The sequence below is a fragment of the Crassostrea angulata genome, chromosome 7 (assembly GCF_025612915.1).
Source record: "Crassostrea angulata isolate pt1a10 chromosome 7, ASM2561291v2, whole genome shotgun sequence".
Taxonomy (NCBI): domain Eukaryota; kingdom Metazoa; phylum Mollusca; class Bivalvia; order Ostreida; family Ostreidae; genus Magallana; species Magallana angulata.
This window is the reverse complement of record NC_069117.1, coordinates 54,382,473-54,400,261: the sequence shown is the minus strand read 5'-3', so window position 1 is coordinate 54,400,261 and position 17,789 is coordinate 54,382,473. Positions and strand designations below refer to the sequence as shown.

The following is a 17,789-nucleotide window of genomic DNA, read 5'->3' as shown; positions in this document are numbered from 1 at the left end:
TGTGACTATGGAAGAACTATCGAATCACATTTTAATAGCATTGCAATTGCAAATGTTTTCAGTCACAAGAGTGTACAAAGAGGTATAGCGCACTTAATATACAATTTTTGCCAAAAATATAGCACTTTTGCAAACATCAGACATTTTCAATATTATACAATATTTAGTTAAAATATATTCAAAGGAATGCAAATTACACAATCACAATGTGCTAAGAGTCTTCATTATCTTACAAGTCTCATCAAAATACTGCGATATTGTCGGGAATTTATAGGAAAATAGTTTGTACGTGATAAAAAATGAACCACTTCAAACCTTAAAAATCTGATTAGATTTATGTTTTACAGATATTGTTGTACACAATCACATTGAATTAATTTTGGTTTAACATGGTCTTTGTACTGAAAATTAGAAAAATAATTCAATTGCCAATTGGTGACTTCCTAATACAATCGGGCATACAGCTATATATATTTAAAAGACATCAATTGAAAGTGTTAGATGCATGGTCTAGAGGTAATGCGGAGGATTTTTTATTTTGTGGTCGCTAGATCAATTCCTTGAGGTAGAACCGGTAACTATTTTTTCACTTGATTGAAGCATGGTAAGAATAGTTAAAATTACATGTATCTAATCGGCTGGATTTAAAAAAAAATTATTTTGTTAAATTCAGCCTGAGTATGAGCACATCCAATATAAACATCTCTCGATAACACTATCATGTATTCTATATACAACTGTACACTTGATTCATTGCATATTGATGGAAGTTATCACTGTTCTGAATACCAACTGACATTATGCACAGACTTCTTGATACAAGGTTTCCGAAACTTATGACAGATCAGTTGTTACAGACACCTTTATAAAAGAAGTATCTATTTTACAAAAATCATATTGCGACACATAATTGAAGCTATATTTAGTAGCAGGTGAAACTATATTTAGTAACAGGAACTTTCCGTCCAGACAGAGGTGGATGCGAAATAATGGGGAAAAGATCTCTTTTGACTCGAGTCTAAGACTGATTCATGATCCTGGTGCCAGATGACATCTGGACATAAGTAATCTTAATATGATAAAGGAGATGATTGAATACATCACAAGTTGAACCTCAGCTTAATGTTTTAAATCTACATGCAAATACATATTTCAAACAATTTATCAAAAAAGTATCAAATTTTTTTAAAGAAACTTCTAGTTCTTCATGAAATAGTCTGTTTAGTATACAATAAAACAAAGTCTGTTGTTTTTGTAAATAATTATGGAAACCAAATACTAAAGAATTTGCTAATCATATAAAGAAAATATACAAGGCTATATGATAAACTTAAAAGCATAAGGAAGGAGAAGCAGTTAGTCACGTTTAAAAGTCGCATTAGTTTTTTCAATTTAATATGATTTTCCTTTTCATTAATACAAATACACTTGCAAATCATCCATTAAGAGGCATATGAGCTGTATATATAAAATTATAATGGTTTCATGATCAGAAAAATTGAGGTTTGCTAAATACCTGGATGCTGCAGGCACCTTAAAAACAAGATTGATGTGCAGTTTTTGCATGGTGGACTAGAAAAATTGAAGACCTATTAAATTTCCAACCAGTTAACGGTATAGATGGTATTTGTCAATAAAAGATACATGTACTGGAATTTTTTTTCCACCTCTGATTATGATAATGGAAAGTCTGTCATTACAACTGATCATCTGCTGGGTATTTGGATAAAAAAAAATCATCTTTTGAAGAATATTGGAATTGTGTGTGGACTCTTTGGAAGGATAATGGATTTTGTGGGGGTCTAAATTCCCAGATTTGTAACAAGACGTGGTTACAACATTATAAATTAATTATTTGGTTACTGCCAATTCAGTTTATACTTGTGGTAACACAAATATCTAAAATTGAAGTCTTGAAAGCTGACAGAAATTCATTCATATATTAAAGTATTTGGTTGCCATATAAAGTAACAATTGGTTCTTTGGATTGAGAATTACATATTGAATGGACTTTAAATACATTCACTTTGAACAAAAGAATCCACACTCAATAGAAAAAGGAAACAGAGTGTAAATTTTCACAGGAATTGACAAAATTATCTGTTTAACTTTTACAGATATGGTTGCCATACTTTGTGTGCATCTCAAACACATGCAGGTCCTACTAAGTGCAAGATGTTTGCGCCATATTGTAGACCCTAGCTCTCTATCCAACATTGTTAATAGATGATAATGATCCTAGTAAGCAACAATTGGTTTCTCTGAGTGAGCAACCTGTTTTCTGATAGTCAACAGTCTCCAAACAATTAACTACATAATTTATTTTGCACAACAGTACAACATGAGAGTATTCTGTGACAAGGATTTTTGAAATGTGGAAGCTTAGATTTTGGTCTGTTGTGTTTGATTTGATATTTTTTACCTCAAATATGTTTCTATAAACCTCTGCTTGTATAATGTGATTGGGTGAATGAAAAAGCTGAATGCATCGGAGCATGGATAGTGATTTTGTTCTTCTATAACAAGTGTGTAGCAATTGGCGTAACAATAGAAATTGAGAAATTTTATGGCGGTAGTTGAAGTTGAAAGGGATATGATGCAAATTGAGGAGTTTATGACAGCTTTATTCAGTAATGATTTTGGACAATATTATTGGCATCATGAAACTTGATCGTAATATGGCCAGTAGTCTCTTGCATGGCTTGTACCTGTTGGGTAAAACATGTTTTAAAATTGTGTTTTCGAAGTGACTCCATTATTTCAGTATGGCTTGCCACATTAAAAGCCGTTCTTCAAATGAAACATCAACTCTGTTAAGGGGGATAATAGGTCAAAAGACTAGGAATATGGAGGCTGGGTCATATATTTTCTACAACTGTTGTTGCATTTTGCCTGCAAATGGAATAAATCCTCAGAAGACTGGCATATTTCTAGCTCCATATCAATATTCAAATACCTGTATTATAATTTCAGGCTCACCAGAGAAAAAGACCAAAGGAAAGAAAAACCAAAAATTCAAAACTCCTGAAAAGGGACATGGAATGAAGGTATAAGATAATGATACAATACAGATTATTGATGCATGAAGTTGCAAAATGTTTGTTTGCTTATACAAAAAGTAAACTGAAAAAGAGCAGATTTTTTTTCTGTATCTGAAAAGACGATGAAATGTGCTGTTTTAGGACATTACATGTTTTTGTGGGAATCCTTTAATGATAAGTATGTTCATAATATCACTTGATTTTCTTCCCTTGGCCCTAACTATCTTGAACTTTCACTGAGATATTGCTTTGTCTGTCAAAAACTATTCGTTACAAGTATCACAATAAAATACTTATACTGATATTAACAATTTACAGGGAGCTCCAGGGAGCCCTGCCATGTCCCCACCCATGAGAATTCATATTGGAGGTAGCAATACAGTGATGGTGTCACCCCAGCCACAGTTGCAAGCCCCTCCACCTTTGGTTCACAATGCCTCACATTACTCCAGTCAGCCAATGATGCCCTCTGCACCCCTCACCTCACAACCACCCCCACTCCTGCACAGCACACAGACGACGGGGACTCCCCTACCCAGTATCAACAATCTACCAACACCCGTCATTCATCCCAACGCAGCAGCTATGGGTAAGTACCACTGATGGAATCTAGGACAATACTAGTACCTGTACTTTGTGATAAGAAAGACATCTGACCCTGCCATCACCAAACTTTTAGCTAGCTCAAATGTGTCCTTATTGCAATTTCAAATTCTTTAAAAAAATGCATTGTTTGAGGTTAATACTTAGACTTATGACCGAGTATTGAAGGAAAGTTGGTGATGATGGGGCCTGATATGATCCTATTGTCTTGAAAGTGTCAATTCTGATATGATATTATTGTGTTAGAAGTGTCCAAGTCTTAATTATACCCCCGCAAACGAAGTTTAGGGGGGTATATTGGTTTCACCCTGTCCGTCTGTCCGTCTGTCTGTCCGTCCGTCTGTCCGTCTGTCTGTAGACGCAACTTTGTCCCCCCTATAGAATTTTTTATTACTGCATGGAACAGTTTGAAAATTTGTACATATGTTGAACACCATCTGAAGATGTGCACCTGCAATTTTTTTTAAGATCAGACAAGATTTAATGATTTTATGACAGTATTCATTTTCCTTATTCTATATATTGTACACTAATGTTGAAAAGTAAGGGAGGTAATCCTTACAGATTTTATTAATTAATTAATAGAAAACACTCTAAAATATATTTATATAAATACATCCAGATGGATTTTTTTGTCTTTATGTCTTAATTAATAAAAAAATAATTATTTTTTATAAGTATTCTATCAACTGACAATGCAAAGTTTTTGTTTGTCAATGATAAATTCTTAGGAGCTAATAAGAACATCAAAGACAAGTGTGGCTGAATTCATTTGTCCCAAGGGAGCCATTATCTGAGCCATGGCTCAGATGGAGCATGTGTTTAGGGGAAATTGATAATCTGTAAAATGGGTGATGGTTTTGGGGCTATTTTAAAACTGTTTCATGTAAACCAAAAGGTCTATCATTATAAGGAAATAAATAATATAATTATTAATAAAGAAGTTAAACTATTTTTAGAGGTTGTTTAAATTTATTTGTCAAGTAATTTGATGAAGTGACCCTATTGGGCATTAATTTAAATGAAATTCAAAATTACTGATATGATTGTAGTGTTTTGGCAATTTTAAAATTGTTTGTAATATTAAATTTTCTTTTTTACATATTTTTACATAGTATGGTAATTATGGTAATGTTTTGGGAGTTTATTAAATTTAACAAGCTCATCAAAGAAAATCATAGTCCTATGGGATCAATTTTCTGATATGGAGTTCAATTGTGCCATAGGAGAAAGTGAGGAAAATTTGAAACAACTAATTGCATCTGTCAAGACTCTTATTAGAAAGATATTGAAAGTTTTATCAACAGAAGAGCATTGCTTGGCTACCGGTATTTCTATTCACTGCAAAGGGAGGGGTTATTGTCATTTTGTTGGTTTTTCTTTAAATCAATTAAATTAAAAAAATATATCATCAAATACATACATTTGTAAATGTATTACTGTTATAGATATGTATTTACAGTGAAATTCTGACAATTTTGATTTTAATTTTTCTTTGTTAACTATTTTTTTTTTTTTTACAATTCTAGAATTTTTTTTTTGTATGTGTTCCAAACCTTAATTATTATTCAATTCAATTATTTGTCCCATTTGAAATTAGCCTAGCGGGGGTATTAGTCCCATTAGGACAGTTCTAGTTTTTATGGCTTACAGCCATCTAGTTGCCGGATAATCTTTACGGCAAAGAGTTCAGTTATCTGAACATGCGCGACAAAAAATAGTTCTAATCGAATGTTGCAAAGTTAACTGTTTGTTGTTCAAAATAAATATCTTTTAGCAAGATTATATTTTCCATATGTTATTATCACTTATGTTATTGTAACCAATATGAATTGACTTTATTTAAATAAACTCGAAATCTAACGCGAATGAATATTAAATGCAGTGTTTTCCCAAGGCCGTTTTTGCCTAGAGGTATAGGCCCCTGCCATGCATCACACAGTGCCGCCATGCTTTCCGCTATGCATACATGTATTATAAGCAAAAAATCTTTTCCCAATTATTTCAGATCCTAACAGTGATAAGTAAATGTAAATTTGTCGTTAATTCGTTCAATCTTCATAAAAACGTTTGCACCCACAGGGAGCGTCAGTAACTTCGATCGACATCGATCTCAGCAAGGGGGAAAGTGTTTAACGGTTAAAGGACTGAACTTATGATTGAGATATATTGAAACTGGGATTATAAATCGGTAATAAATGCATATATAGAGGGGCAATTACTACTTGTTTTAATATAATGTGCCTTCTTCGACACCTCCGCCATTATCGAATGTTGGGGATTTTCCAAGATCTAAAAATAGCACAATGTTCCCTCGATGGAGTTACCTTGGTTGTGCTATGATTGAACTGTTTATTTGTCGTAAAAATATTGGAAACTTGAGACCAAATGTACTCAAATAAGAAAACAATATACAGTTAAGCTTGATTGCAAGTCATATACGGAAGCGATGTCATATTACTATAACATAGAGACACCGTATAGTATGCCTCTGAAAATGACTGTGTACACATGTAATGTGAAGAGAGATTGACTGCAAAGTTATAGTGCAGTAATTAATTTTAATTAAATTTGGTGTCAAAACAAGTTTGCTGTAATTGAATAGTTCTGCCTGTTTCTTGCCCCCCCCCCCCCCCCCCCTCCAAAGAGTTTATCTCTGTACAAAGGGAAAAAAAATAAAACAGAAGGTGTTAGAACTGCCTTGTGAATCTATATTTCTTATAAAAGCTTGTGAAGGTCAGCCTCTTAAAAAAGTAGAAAAAACCCAGAAAAATATGAATAAATATACATTTATGAAATACAAATAAAATGGAATAATACTTGTTGGTGTAGATTTCATGAGAATTCATTAATTATAGTATATAACATGCAGTACTTTTCATCATTTGGTTATATTATTTTTACGCGCAGTGATTTCGCGCTGGCTGTGGCGCTGTTACGTCGCACCGTGCACCAACTCTCGCGCAAGTTCATAGTGCGTAAGAATACAAGGTATACTTATATTTGAGAGCATGTTGGTTTTAAGTGTTTTTTGTGTCCTATATCGTTGTATGAATTTACAGTTAATGTACTTCAGTCGTTGGATAAAAGAAAGAAGCAAATTGTCTCATATTGGAGTTTGAGTCTGACATCATCATAATTATTTCATGCAGTCTATGATTTTCCTAAAAGCAATGGTGGTTTCAACCAATTGATAAAAGAGGCGTCTAGATTTCAATCCTGTCTGTTTTGGTCACTAAGGTTCGACCAATCAACAAATGGGGCATGTTGATATCGGTCCTGTTAGTTTCTATTGATCAATGAATTACATGTAGCTAGTTACTTTCTATAGAGCTATAAATAAACTAAAGTTTCCGTAAGAAATAGAGGGAATCATACTCAATCCATGTAAATATAGTCATATCAAACCCGTAAGCCATTATGGCCCTTCAGGCCTTTGATTTTTTTAGAAGTTTCTCTGTCTGATAAGAACTTATTGTCTTAGCAGTGTTCGAGACTGATATGAAATTATTGTTTTAGAAGTATGCATGTCTGAAATGATCTTATTGTTTTAGAAGTGTCTGCTGTGAGGCCAATGACTCATTCGCTTCCACAACAACCTAGTCGACCTGTTGCCATGGCAACAGCAAAACCAGTTGTAAAATCTACCAGTAAGTATATGTCTTCATTATGCGTAAATAAGAACAATAAGGTTTTTTATTAGCTCACCTGAACCGAAGGTTCAAGTGAGCTTTTCTGATCACCCGTTGTCCGTCGTCCGTCCGTCCGTCTGTCTGTCTGTCCGTCCGTCTGTAAACTTTTCACATTTTCAACTTCTTCTCAAAAACCACTGGGCCAAATTTAACCAAATTTGGTACAAAGCATCCTTATGGAAAGGGGGTTATAAATTGTAAAAATAAAGGGCACAGCCCTTTTCAAAAGGGAGATAATTGCGAAACAGTAAGTATAGGGTGCATGTCTTTAAAAATCTTCTTCTCAAGAACCACTGCACCAGAAATGCCAATATTTACAAAAAAGCTTGTATATATAGTGAAGATTCTAAATTGTAAAAATCGTGACCCTCGGACCAAAACTGGGGCCCCAGGCGGGGTTCAAAGTTTAACATAGAAATACATAGGAAAATGTTTTAAAAATCCTCTTCTCAAGAACCACTGCACCAGAAATGCCAATATTTACACAAAAACTTGTATATATAGTGAAGATTCTAAATTGTAAAAATCGTGACCCTCGGACCAAAACTGGGGCCCCAGGCGGGGTTCAAAGTTTAACATAGAAATACATAGGAAAATTTTTAAAAAATCTTCTTCTCAAGAACCACTGCACCAGAAATGCCAATATTTACACATAAGCTTGTATACATAGTGAAGATTCTAAATTGTAAAAATCGTGACCCTCGGACCAAAACTGGGGCCCCAGGCGGGGTTCAAATTTAACATAGATATACCTTAGGAAAATATTTAAAAAATCTTCTTCTCAAGAACCACTGCACCAGAAATGCCAATATTTACACAAAAGCTTGTATATATAGTGAAGATTCTAAATTATAACAATCGTGACCCTCGGACCAAAACTGGGGCCCCAGGCGGGGTTCAAAGTTTAACATAGATATACCTTAGGAAAATGTTTAAAAAATCTTCTTCTCAAGAACCACTGCACCAGAAATGCCAATATTTACACAAAAGCTTGTATGTATAATGAAGATTCTAAATTGTAGAAATCGTGACCCTCAAATCAAAACTGCAGCCCCAGGCGGGGTTCAAAGTTTAACATAGAACTACATATGAAAAATGTTTAAAAATTTTCTTCTCAAAAACCACTTCACCAAAAATGCCAATACATACACAAACGGTTGTATATATAGTGAAGATTGTAAAAATCGACCCCTGAATAAAAAGTGGGGCCCCAGTAGGGGTTTAGATTTTAACATATATAGGAAAATGTTTTAAAATCTTCTTCTCAAGAACTATAGTGCAACTGTTTGGGATATTACTATGCATACATGTACATCCTTAAATAATGTAGATTCAAAAAATTGTAACTCCCGGACAATTGATGGGCACCAAGAGGGGTTCAAAATTTAAACATTTTAAAAAACATAAAGGAAAAGTTTAAAAATTTTCTTCTCAAGAACTACAATGTTTTAGTTTGTGGAATTTCTATGCCTTCGCTCATGTAGATTCCTAATTGGTAAAATCGTGACCCCCGGACCAATACTGGGGCCCCAAGATGGGGTCAAAGTTTATTATAGAAATATAAAGGTAACGTTAAAATATCTTCTTCTCGAGAACTACAATGCCTCAATTTGTGAGATTACTATCATGCATACAACCTTGGATAATGAAGGTTTGACAGTTTTAAAATAGTGACCCCTGGACTAATACTAGGGACCCAAGATGGGTTTAAAGTTAAATGTAGAAGTACCAGTATATATGGAAAATGTTTAAAAATCTTCTTTTCGAGAACTACAATGCATCAATTTGTCAGATAACTACGTAAGCACCCTCAAATAGTGTAGATTCGAAATTATAAAAGCTGTGACCTCAATCTAATACTGGGGCCCCAAGAGGTGTTCAAAGTTTAGCATAGAAATATAGAGGGAAAATGTTGAAAAATCTTTTTCTAGGGAACTATAATGCTTCAGCTTGTGAGATAACTATGCAAGCATCCTTAAATAATGTAGATTCCAAATAATTAAAACTTTAGCCCTGGACTAATACTGTGGCCCCAAGAGGGGTTCAAAGTTTAACATAGAAAGATATATTGAAAATGTTTTTAAAAAGTTTTTCTCGAGAACTATAATGCTACAGTTTGTGAGATTATTATGCAAGGATTCTCAAATTGTGTAAACTCTAATGTAGTGGAACCAAGAGTTATCTTTCTTGATGTTCTGTACAGTCTGAGAGTTATTTCTCTTGAAGTGGAACTCTGCTACGTTCAGTTTTTCAGGTTGTGTACGTGCGGTCCTACCGCAGTGCTACACATTTTCATTCCTATGTTACTGTTTATGTTGTTCAAGCCAACCATAAACCTCGGACCATAACTGGGTCCCCAGAAAGGGGTTCAATGTTTAAAATAGAAAAAGCATATGCTACGAAATGTAATGTTACAAGGAACTGCTGTTCAGGTGAGCGATGTGGCCCATGGGCCTCTTGTTGTAAAAGTTTTCAGCAGATTTGTATGTTTCAGTTCCAGCTGTTAATCCCCCTGTTATGGGCAACAAGCCTGCAGTTATGGCAGTGTCTCCACCAATATCTAATAACTCACCTCCAGAGCAGAAATATTATCCAGACGCCAGACCAATATCACCACCAATGGGAATGTCCTTGCCAACCAATCCCGTCATGGATCGATCAAAAGACCTAGGAGCACCCAAGTTCTTCATCAGTGATGATGATTCAAGCAATAGTCCCAAATCAAGTCCATCAAAATCTGTGCCACCAGCACCCCCAGGGGCTACTGTCTGTGAGTGATGCACCTCACCATAACACACCAATCAACTCCTTGCTTTTTCCAAATAATGCACCTGTTTGGTTTTTTTAACATAAATCACAAAAACATTTAACATTTTAATGAAGAGATTTAAAAGACTTAATTTTTTTTTTTGGATCTCATGAGGAGAATAAGATAGGTAAAGATTTTATTGTAATTTTTGTTTGTTGCACAGCTGCCACAGGTGTGGGTGTATCGTTTGGCGTTGGAGGACCAAGTCAGATGGGTCAGCATAACATGAATGATGTGGGCAGAAAACCAGAACTTAGCAAAAGCTTGGCTCAGCAAGTCAAGAAGGTAAATTGCTCACACATGGATGGGCCAGAAAATGTATTTAGAACCAGTCTTCTTCTATCAATGTGTAAAGGTGCATATTAAAGAAGTGCATATTCTTTGCTATCTGATTATTCATACTTTGTTCCCAGAACTCAAACGGGAGAGAAGTCGTTGATGAAATGGATTGAACTATCCATTACAAAATTGATTTGTAGTTTTATCACAAATACACGGGAAAAGTAAACATTGAAGTTTATGAACAGGGAGAAACCGACAAGTGTACTTCATATGTTAAACTTATTTGGTTTTTTTTTCTTTTCTTTTTTTACAGCAGGACGGTTTAAGGATGAAAAATGCTGCCTCATGGAATAGTCTTGCTGCTGGAGGATCATCTAGCTCTGTAAAGAAGACCAATGCTATGCAGACATTTGAGCTTTACCGAAAGCAGGCAAAAGAAAAAGAGGAAAGGGTAAGTGAAGGTTTAGTAGACACCAGTGCTTATTCAAAATTGTAGCAGCTTGCCTAGCCTTTAGTTTGAGATAATGAAATATTCAACTAAAGACTTATTATCCTGACATAATTTGTTAATTTCAAGCAAAAATATATGTGTAACTAGAGCAGAGCTCGTGGCAAAGCCACGAGTAGGTCTTCCGTTGTTGCTGCGAGTTAAAAATATATGTGATGTGGTGTCAAACGATTATAATTACTAAACTTTCAGTTCTGTTTTTGTTAAAAAAAACGTGTTGTGATTGAAAGTCTGCATATACAACGTGTATTGAAAAAGAAAATAAGAAAATGTTTTAGGAAAACTATTTGTCGCACACAGTTTATGTAATCGTAACAAACATAATTAAAAAATGAGATATTTATTGGCGAATTAAATTTTCAGAGGGTAGCAAGCATTGTTGTAAGCAGTATGTACTCATGGGTCATGTCAGGAATTGTGGGTTTTTTTTAAAAACCGAACCCGTTCACAAAACACGTAACCTTTTCTCTAAGATAACTTCTTTATCTAAATATTTCTAAATTTTTGAAAACAGTGAACAATTTAGAATTGTTGCGTGCTGACAAAATTTACAGACCCTGAAACTTACTACTACACCAAAAAAGCGTGCGACTTACGTGCAAGAAACGTTTCGCGTTAACCGTTTAGGTTTCGTGTGAATCGTGAAGCGTTTCGTGTAAACCGTTTAGCGTTTCGGACAAAGCGTGCAGAGTTTCGGACAAAGCGTGTGAATTGCTTCGAGCAAAGCGTGCGAGAACCATGTGAAACGTTAATCAGATTTTATTCGGAACTCTCTGACAATTTGTTTCATAATGGCGCCCGTGTTTTACATTACATGTACCTTAAACTGTTTGTAATTGGCAAAACTCTTTTGTAGGTATTTTCATGAAATAAAATCTAGAGGAAATTATATACTTATCTTTTTACAACGAATATTTGCCAGAATCGAATAATTTTTAGAAAAATTACTAGTGGAAGACGAAGTTGAGGTTTTAAAAAATCATAGCTAGGTAATTATAAAACAGAAATAAATATTCTATCAGTGCGTGAAGTTGTTTGCCATTTGCACGATTATTTACCGAATTGTTTACAAATTAAAAATGTGACCCAGATATGAGCTGCCGGAAGTTCAAAGCAGAAAAAACGAAAATGTGAAAACAATTAAGCCTTACTATGAAAATAAGTTTGTTATTGATCCCTATTTAGTGGATAATAAGTAAATATAATTCATTTAAAAAGATAATGCATCATATCAAATAATAATGGAGCTTTGAATGAAATTACGACTTCAAATAGAACCACGTGTAGTTTTCCTAGTTTCGGTTCATTGCGACAGAAGTATTATTTGGCTTCATATATTGATAGATATACGGGAAAAACAAAGGGAAATGGCATCTACTTATCATCAATTACTATTATAAAGTGTTTTTATGATAATTCAATATTATAAAGTAACCCAAATGAAAACTGTCCAAGTCCAGATTTAATTTGACGGGAAAACGGTATGATAAAAATAACGATCATATTATTTGTTTAAAGGACATATTCCCATTATTGTTTTTCCTTCTTCATTTATTCTCTATTAAAATGTACCTCTAGAATATTTTTGAAATTAATTCGCCTCAAAATATTCGGTCAGAAGTGATAAAGGGCGCTTAATTCGATACTGGGAAACGAATTCGAAACTAGGAAAATGGAGGGGGTGTTGAAATTACTTCCTTTATATTTTTGGAAGTTTGATACTACAGTTTAGAAGGACAAAGAAACGCGATTTAAACATAAAAAAATAATTATTTGGGATTCCGATAATAATAGTTGCATGCACGAAGAAACCGCATACTGATTCGTTACCGGTAAAATGACTGTATAATATTAAAATTCGCTATACATAAAAAATATTAAATACAATTAGCAAAACATGATTTCTGTTGGAACAAGCCTTAATCAACTTTAACTTACACGAGCATGTTTTGATAAGAATGTATTTTTTTTTTTTACATCGATAACTCTTACTAAGACCATTCGGCTTTGTACAAGCGGCACACATAAACACATAACCTCGGACATCGGGTGAGACCTGCACCTGGCTGAACCTGTCAATCCAACTCTGTGTATTTGTTTTCATTGGATGGTCAAGCGTCTCTTTTTTTGTCAATAGCCAATGGAAAAATGAATGACTTCAAGGTAGTCGGAATCAGTATTTGATGAAGCACACAATTAAATGATAGAAAATTTATTAATTATTTGAACAAAATTAAATGTCAACATAGAAAGAAAACATACTGATCATTTCTATGAATTGCGGTAAGTAAGTTCTTTGGAATCCCGATTATAGATATTTTTACAAGTAATTATTATAATTATTTAAACCACTGTTAACGGAAAACAAGAGGTCTTAGAAGTAATTAATTCACAGGGATTTGCCTACAATGTACACAGTCATGCAATTAATTATTATGGGAATCTTTACGTATGGTACTTAATTCAAATAGATCATGATAATCTATACAATGTACGCCGTTATACATGTACATGTAAGGGTCGCACGTGGCGATTGAATTAACACAGACTGACCGAATAAACAAACGGGTGGGAAAGTGAAACAAAATGTTACACATAAGGCGAAGCCACCAAAAATGATTTTCGACAGATCTTGATATCGTTTCGCCAAAATAAAAAAATACAGCGCGAGCTCCGGTCAGCGGGGCGGGAGGAGGGAGGGGGGGCAGCAATGAGTTCGCTTCCACAATAAAACGAACATGTAAAAAAACTACAGAAGTGATTAATATGTGACCGATAGCACTAATCTAAAGTTGTTTAAAACTCATGTGAATATTCTTTTAAATAATCATCGAATGCCTCAACTCAGGACATTCTTTTATCGTGCTAGCACCTACCGCAAACATGTAACATGGAACTTTGATTATAATTTGATTTGATTTTTAAACTACCTTGTACGCTATCGTATACATCAATGCTTAATCAACTGTACACGTAAAATAAATTTATCGTTTCAACAGTTGAAAACATAATAAAATATAGTTGTGTCCGTGCAAAATATGAAACATGAACGCGTGATAAGGTACATGTAGAAGATCACGAACCGACCGCGGATCACTTGTCCACTCGCGCCGGATCTCCTCAGCCATGTGCGATGGATGATCATCATTTAAATGTTTAATATTTAGGGTTTGTTGTTGTTGATTTAAAGCATTATTTGTACAGTTTATAAAATATTTTACATAAACAAACCAACCATTAATTTATGTCTGACGATGTTTCCGATTTGGAGTAATATCGTTCATTAATATTCATTTACACTCAAATTTAATTAAAAAAATACAAAATGGACAAACTTTGATAACATAAAATTAAAACAGTTCTTGTATTTACGGCTATATTAACTCAAACACGTTCATATGCATGGAAGTGTGAGTCTCGGTGTGCGAATCTTGTGTATTAAATAACCGCTATGTAGTGCAGCCGTGGCCGAGATCCTCGGCCGTGGGCGAACGATAGATTACGTAAAGGTACAACGCACAGACCCGCACAGCTCAGAACCCAGGAAGCTTTGAAAAGATTGCAGTATAATGACCATACTCTATCAAATAGAAGTTATTTATTTTAAACTTAAAACCCACAATTGATCTATGTCTATTATTGCTTTAGATTGAAAATGACATTCCTTTATTAATTAACTGTACGATTTCTTAATTGACACCCAATCGTTTAATCCATAAAAAAATATGTATAATTAAAACGAAAACAATTCTTGAGTTTGCGAATAAATAAAGTCATATATGAGAGACGCAACTCTCGTGTATTAGATAACCGCTGATCGCTAGGTAGTCCAGCCGCGACCATGGTGACCGATTTTCTCGGCCGCGGGCGAGGGAGAGTTTACGTAATGGTACACACACACAGCTCTGATTCAAGGTAGATTTTAAATGCATGGAGTTAATAACTAAAATGTAATGCATAGCTTTTTTTTAATTCCATATTTTGTGGTTTACTAGAAAAGAAAAACAATGATTTGTTTTCCAAATCCCGTTTTTTAAGGATTGTGCATTATAAGAACTTAACAACAATGACTTAAACTCCCAAAATAAAGCACGTATTCTAAAAAAAAAATTCTTATGAATTAATGCCGTTTGTATAAACCAGCATACATTTTTTGCGGTAACTTTATGCCAGTTGTACGCGCAAAGACTTTCGATAACTTGTCAAATGAAAACAGGTACATGTTAACATGTAAAGCTTTTTACACTCATACTACACAAATCTCATACAAAATAACATTGTAACGACCTTTATGAGATCCCAACAAACAACTTTTCCAGCGACAGCCATATCAAAATCCTAACCGTTTTTGAGTTATTAAGCAAAAACTTTTAGGGGCCATTGGCCCTTAATTTAAGGGGCCAGCCCTTTTTTATTGGTGTCAAATGAAAGCCCTTAATATTCTGTACAACTTTTATTCTACATGTCTTAACAAAATATTTTTTGTTTAAAAGATATAAAGGAAAACATGTCTAAATTTTTGCACTTTTTTAAATCCTGTTTTTTGACCCCCTACCTTTTCCTAAATAAAAAACGTAATCTAAAAACAAAAACCGATGTGCACCACTACAATGTCTCTGCTATTCAAATTCGTTGGATTCCCATTCCCTGCTATCATAGTCTCAGAGCCTTTGTCTGGAAACAAAAGGCCCTAAAAATTTTTAAAAGGGGAATAACTCTTTAACGGAAAGGGAATTCTAAACTTTATGAATTGCTTAAGATAGTGTTTTGTAAAGTACATTAGCCCTGAAAATTTGAGCAAAAACCGTTCAGAAATGAGCAAGATATGAAGCCTCAAAGTTCGCGTCTAGGAAACAAAAAAAAAAAAGAAAAATAAGAAAAATCTTAACCCGCACAATAATAGAAAGGTCTTCCGTTGGAAACGGAAGACCTTAAAAATTCATTATAACTTATAGAATTAACAAAATATCACTAAATAAAATTAGTTTCAAGTTTGTTTTAAAGTGGTAATGTTTGTTTCAAAGTGGAAAATAAGGTAGCCATCCTGAATTTAATGCTCAGCATTATAAATTACGAATATCTACGTAGTGGCTAGGCTAGTTTGCTGTACAACAGTGTAGCTGCTACGTAGCCATCCATACGATCTTGAAGTTTAAATGCACACCAGATTTATTTTTGTATTCAACCTCAATTTTTGCAATGGAAGCTTATTTTATTTTCTGTTATTTTAAGGAAAAAGCAATTAAAATGCAAGAAGAACAAAGAAAGATGTACAAAGAAAATATGGAAAGAGAAAGACAGAGAGAGGAGAGGGAGAAATTGAGGTATACAGCACGACTTGGTGGAAGTATTTTATGGAACTAACTGTAGAGAGCAGGAATTAAAAAGGAAAAATAAGGAAATTCTGGGTTTTCCTTGCTTAGTTTTGGGTCTGTCTACCGGACCCATTCCCAATCCCAAAATTTGCTGATATTTTCCCAAATCCAGATCCATTTTTCCCAATAAAGTGTCAATATTTTTAAATATCATAACATGTATTATGCTGGTATATAAAATGCAACTTAAACAGCTTTTTTCTTCATATTTGTTTATTACTAGGCATAAATAATAGACCAACTAGGGGCGAGTTCATTGACACATTTCGCTTTCGTAACTTTGCCAGAATTTCCTCGTCCTGTGCATTAATTTCAACCAATGTTATTTGCTTTTATAGTGATGATTTTTAAAATTGGTAATTTATAATTAGTTAATAATAGTGCCAATAAAATGCTAAAACTATCATAAAATCATAAATCTGCAGTTATTTACAAAATTAAACAGTTTCTCTGTATAATGTTTGTAATTGGGTCAAAGGGTAGGACTAATACCCCCAAATGCAAATATCATTGCCATATTGCTAAGAATTATTTTATTGCATGTTTGTCAATTGTCTTACATAATTAAGAAACATTTCATCTATAAAAGGTAAAAATGCATGAATTTAATTAACTTTTACAAATTGGAAAACTAAGAAATTTGGAGGAAAAAGTATTTTCTAATAATTTTTTAATGTAAGTGTGTGTTTGCTTCTATTTTTTTCAGTAACACTTAATATTTAAAAATGAAGTTTAAAATCTGTATATATCATTGTTACATCATTAAATAAATTAAGTCTTCCAAACTTCTCTCTAATTTCTGTGGGGAAAAAGTATTAAAGTAGAAAATTCTGCCATAGGTTGGTCCTCAAATAAACTAGTACGTTTTCATAATTTTCCCAATTTGAACAGTTTACGCATCACTTTTCCCAATTCAACAGACCCTGGGCCCAATTTAAAAACAGTAGAAAAACCCCTGAAATTAAAAGAACTATATTTATTAAGATCACATATCTGCTACAATATTAACCAATTTTTAAATGCTATCATATCAAAAAAACAAAAATAAAATTTGATTTTTAAAGTTTTCTTTTCATTTTCACATTATAGAGAAAAAGAAGAGGAGGAAGCTTTAGACATGGCTAGAAGATCTCAACAAGAACAAGAAAGAAGACAGCAGATAGAAGCCGAGAAATTAGCTGCTGCAAAGGAGAGAGAAAGGAAAAAGGAGCAGGAACGCCGAAAACGGGAAGCGGTAGGTTTACTCTCTTATAATGATGAAATAACAAAAAGTTTAAGAAATATTTTGATATAGAGCAATGGAAGCTGTTTTTCAAAATATTTACCATAAATTTGTAATTTGCTACTTGATTGAAACTAAATTATCATAAAGACTAGTTTACATGCAGTGTCAGCATTAAACATTTTTATGCAGCAGTTTGATATTTTTAAATACAGATTAGATAACATAAGCAGTGTATTCAAGTAAATTAGTTGAAA

At 33.7% G+C, this 17,789-nt stretch overlaps 1 protein-coding gene across 7 annotated transcripts in view; it reads left to right on the top strand.

The window, feature by feature from the left end:
- LOC128192275 (bromodomain-containing protein 3-like) overlaps positions 1-17,789 on the top strand; it is a 28,774-nt gene that overhangs the window by 9,300 nt on the left and 1,685 nt on the right. For 6 of the 7 annotated variants that reach the window (XM_052864851.1, XM_052864850.1, XM_052864845.1 and 3 more), the window contains exons 16-23: positions 2,974-3,047; positions 3,360-3,630; positions 7,199-7,294; positions 9,831-10,106; positions 10,309-10,430; positions 10,741-10,878; positions 16,168-16,259; positions 17,400-17,544. In XM_052864851.1, the coding sequence (XP_052720811.1) occupies positions 2,974-3,047; positions 3,360-3,630; positions 7,199-7,294; positions 9,831-10,106; positions 10,309-10,430; positions 10,741-10,878; positions 16,168-16,259; positions 17,400-17,544 (1,214 nt within the window). The remainder of the gene's footprint in view (positions 1-2,973; positions 3,048-3,359; positions 3,631-7,198; positions 7,295-9,830; positions 10,107-10,308; positions 10,431-10,740; positions 10,879-16,167; positions 16,260-17,399; positions 17,545-17,789) is intronic. The other variant, XM_052864849.1, reaches the window with a different exon arrangement.